General features: G+C 38.9%; 1 protein-coding gene across 1 annotated transcript in view; it reads right to left on the bottom strand.

Annotated features, from left to right (window-relative positions):
* Positions 1-948: 948 nt before the first annotated feature.
* The window catches only part of LOC116399831 (latent-transforming growth factor beta-binding protein 1-like), a gene marked incomplete at its 5' end in the record, with an annotated part of 44,393 nt that continues 40,784 nt past the window's right edge, over positions 949-4,557 (bottom strand). Inside the window, 3 exons of the mRNA XM_031877257.1 lie at positions 949-2,025; positions 2,937-3,098; positions 3,600-3,770. Of these exons, the coding sequence (XP_031733117.1) occupies positions 1,766-2,025; positions 2,937-3,098; positions 3,600-3,770 (593 nt within the window). The remainder of the gene's footprint in view (positions 2,026-2,936; positions 3,099-3,599; positions 3,771-4,557) is intronic.

The following is a 4,557-nucleotide window of genomic DNA, read 5'->3' as shown; positions in this document are numbered from 1 at the left end:
GAGAGAACCTCAGCTTTAAGGTCAAAAAGTTACACATCACACATTATCACTTTTTTGAGGGGGAGGAGAGTTTTCCTTGCTGCGTTTGTGTGTGTCAGCGCTGTTTGTAAAGTAGTGACATTTAGTTTTGTATTAACTAACTCACAACATCTAAAACTACTACTTTGTGTCATTTACATTATCCCTTCTGGTGTGGATCTATATGTGAACATGATGCTGCCTATTTGACCACCTCCACCACTGATAAAGGTGAGGATGAGGTGTACTGGGTTTTGGTGGTATTGATGGACTCTGGGTGTCACAAATAGAACAGATTCACCAAAGGTTGATAGGCTATGGTGAGCAGGTCAAACAAAGAGTCAACTAGCGGAACAAGAGCATTACAGTCTCCTTTCATACTATTCATAATGCATCACAGTCGAAAACTGTCATGTTTAAGAATAATTATTAATTATTTAATAATGTTCTTTACATACACTTAATTCCTATGTTACTAACAGCCTACAATCCACCTTACATCACTGATGAACCTGGCTAATATCTGTGATTCATTTTTCCCACATATTTTTAAATTCCTTCATTTTTTATTTAAAATATGCTTTACAAACTTCTTTGAATCTGCGTGCTTCCACGAGATAAGTTACACTGCAGATCAGACGGTGCATTCACACAGCAGAAAAACAAGTACAAAACAAAATAATAAATAAATGGTTTATTAGATTATTGTCATTTACCTTTTTTAAAGCTTACAAAACCTGAAAAAAACCCACAAGATTGATTTGATTTTTCGGAATCATTACATTACATTACATTACAGTCATTTAGCAGACGCTTTTATCCAAAGCGACTTACAATTCAGTCTATCACATTTCTACACCGTAGGCGCAACTACGGGAGCAATTTTGGGGTTAAGTGTCTTGCTCAAGGACACATCGACATGTGACTAGCAGAGCCGGAGCCGGGGATTGAAAGGCGACCCTGCTATCCCCTTAGCCACAGTCGCCACCGGGACTGTGCAATCGGGATTGAATATTCAAATGATGGCATCATCCATGGACCCATAAGCTGGACCCTTATCGTGATTTTTGCATCTATAAAATGTGATAATTGCATTATGGGACGGTTAGCAGAAAGTAGTGCATGCCATGGATACCATTTTTTTTTTCCACTGTGAAAATGTTTAGTACACATTTCAGTTGAGTTTCGACGATAGCCCAATGGATACTGGACGTTTGGGACTAATACTGACATCAATATATGTGAGTTCAAAGAACCTAACAGTAGTATATCAACAGATAGTAATTACTATCTTTAGTAAGGTAAAAACTACAATCTTGATTCACATCCCTTAGATTTATATTTCTGTGTACTGAGCAGCACATTTTGTTGTGTGAAAATCAGCTTGTCAGTGGTCTCTGGTGGACAAACTGGTGACACTGTTGTAAATAAGCTCAAACCTACTTATTGGCCAACATACACTGATACAGATACTATATCTGCAATATATTGAACTGCATGATCAACTGGCTCTAATACAGTCCAGAATTATTTTTTGTGCTTATACTCTGGATAAAAGCTACCAACAAAAGCTGTCATAAAACAGTTTTACATATTTTTATAAATCCTATAATGCAGAAGACAACTGAATCAAAAGTGTCTACAAAAAAGGTACGGGAGAACAGATGTGATGCAAAATAGGTGTAATACTCTAACTCAAAGGAACTGCACTTTACCAACAGCACTTTGGAACTTTGGCATTATAACATCACTGTCTAACATCTATGTAAGTGAGACCTAGAAGCATTAAGTACAGCAACATGTTAAAGAAAAAATTAACTTCTTTTGTCTTCACCAACAGTGTTCTATAAAACACAAACGATTCAGTTGTGTGATTTATGTTTGATATTAAGTTGTGTAGAAGTAGCTTAGTCTTACCTTTGTAGCTGTCAGATGTGGGTACTCCATACAGTAAGTCTCCATTGGGAAGAAAACCTCTTCCAGATGGACACATCTCATTGAAGTGGTCTGAAAGGGGACCCACATAGAGATTTGGAGGTTAAGGGTGCATTGTGCACTGACGTGTGTGTGTTTGCACACCGACAGTATATACTGTAAGATAAACTTCAAGTAACAGAGAGGTTCAGTTCCTGCTCAGTTATTAAAATGGGTAAGACACTCCTTTAGGTCACTGCCATGGTAGGTACTTCCTGACATTGTGTTACTTGAATGCCTGTTTACCAAGAATAACAGAAAATTGCAATAATTAGATGACATAAAGGATGGAACTTCTTGGGCCTAGTGTGGTACCAACATGCTCGGTGACAGTGAAGGCACATGTGTGAGGGTCAGTCAGAAACAGATAGTAGCTTATCTTAACATTAGATCTGGGTATTGGTACTCGATACCTTTAAGGCATAGACCAAAAAAACCAGCACCAAGTAGTATCGTAACTTCTCCAGACCAACGATACCTGCAATCAATCCTCTTCATGCCAACATCTACAAAAAGTGACTATTTGTATAGTTTTGCTTGCAGCCACTTAGAGTCAACTTGGAAAATTTTGACCTGTTGCGCTTACCACACCTGTAGTTCAACTTTAATCCAGCATTGAAGAACCGGAAATTGATGGCTTGTGTCAAATCATCTATCAAATAAAGCTAACTCATTTATCCACATACAAAGAACAGGGCCCTGGTATACAGTAAATGATTCCATCTGTGGCGGTGTTGCAAGCAACACAATTCTTTTAAATAAACTCAACAGAGAAGCTTTTATGGTCTAGATTCATGATAGAACTACCGTCTAGTTTACTAAGGTATTACAATTATGCTTTTTAAAGCTCGTGGTGTAGTGTAACTGAAATATACCCAAAGGTATGTTTGGTAAAGATATGTGTGTTATTGTCCAAATTCCTTTCTACTCCTCCTCTAACTCACCTGTGCCATTGACAGGACAGGGATGCACCTCACAGTTGTCACCCCATCCGGCTCCCAGTGTGCAGCAGCACTCCTGCAGGGTGACATGGCTGATCAGCACACTCTCACACAGGTTCTCATCGTTGAGACGATAATAGCACTCTTTACGCTCCACTGATGACACTGAAAGATAAATAAAGGAAGAGCAGGAGAGAAGAATGAATACACAGCTGTTCCACTTGTGCCTTTGCAAGCTGAAACATCTTGCCAAGATATCCGTCACTGATTTTACCTGGTATGTATGGCGGTCCTCCTTCATTCATTATTTGCTCATCTCTGTATTAATTACATTTGGTCATTCAACTGTTTCGAAGGGGTGGTGCCCCAAGGTGGATTTAAGGCAAGATCAATTCTGATATTTAATATAAAACAAATTCTTTCTGATCACTTTCCTTCATCTTCTGTACTATTTTGTTTTTCTGGAGCCCTTTGAGGTATAAGTTGTTACATATTTTGGTATAATTTCATGCATTTATGCTACACTACTATATGAAATTTGTGTACCTTAATTTACTGATTTGTATGGAGAGATTATATTTCTTGTGTGTAGTAAAACCAGGTACACCCTGATGTATTCAGGTTCCTTGTTACATGTAATTTGTACAAAAGCCGATGGTGGGTCACCTGTGGGAACTGGCTCACACTTGGCGATCATGACGTTATAGTCCTGGCCGCTGGGACACATGCAGAGGAAGGAACCATCAACGTTGACACACTGGGCCTCTCCACACACACTGCTCAGCAATTCACACTCATTCACATCTGTGGAGAAGGAACATAAGAACACATTGGTAAATGTTATTTTGAATCAGTTTGGTTATTGGTTATTAGCCTCTTAACAATCAAGAGTGTGCAAAAGAGTGATGCATTATGTTTGGCCGAGCAGTTTCCATTGTGTAATACGTTGGTACTTGTTGTACTTGTATGACAAGTTCCTTTTAAATGTGGTCTCAATGGCCTGTTAAGTTGCGCCAGTTGGACATCAAAATGTTGTCTTTGTTTTTGTGACAACACGACAAATTGCGCAGACATTTGGGTATTTTCTTATCTTTAAATTCTGTTTGCATGTCTGGTATTTTCATGCCCAATGTAGTGCATGGCACAAAGGTGGGAGAAGACTTTAATTCAAAACCTTTTATGTCGCTCAGAGTAAACTACAGAGAAAGCAGCACAACTGTACTGGATGCATTGAGCCCCAGTATTGCTTTGCAATCAGATATTTGAGATGTATACCGTGGGAAATTACATTTCTGTATTTGTGATGGAAAGACTTGAACTTAACATTTCTTAACATGAACCTCAGTCTGAGCATGTTAAGATACAGTTATTCCATGGGGCTTTTATTTTGCAAGGGTGGGACTGGGTGGGTGAGAGAGGGGGAGAGAAGACAATCATAATGTTTGACACACATACACAGAGGTTATTAAATGACAGGCTTCATCACAAGCATTCCAGTTAGAATTCACTCTGTGGGGCTTTTATTTTGAAAGGGTGGGACTGGGTGGGAGAGGAGACAGAATCATCATGTGACTGAAGTGACTGAATATATCCAAGTCATGTGTGTGTGTGTGTGTGTGTGTGT

The sequence above is a fragment of the Anarrhichthys ocellatus genome, unplaced genomic scaffold, assembly GCF_004355925.1.
Source record: "Anarrhichthys ocellatus isolate YVR2014 unplaced genomic scaffold, GSC_Weel_1.0 scaffold131, whole genome shotgun sequence".
In the NCBI taxonomy this organism is placed as follows: domain Eukaryota; kingdom Metazoa; phylum Chordata; class Actinopteri; order Perciformes; family Anarhichadidae; genus Anarrhichthys; species Anarrhichthys ocellatus.
This window is presented reverse-complemented; position numbering and strand designations above follow the sequence as displayed.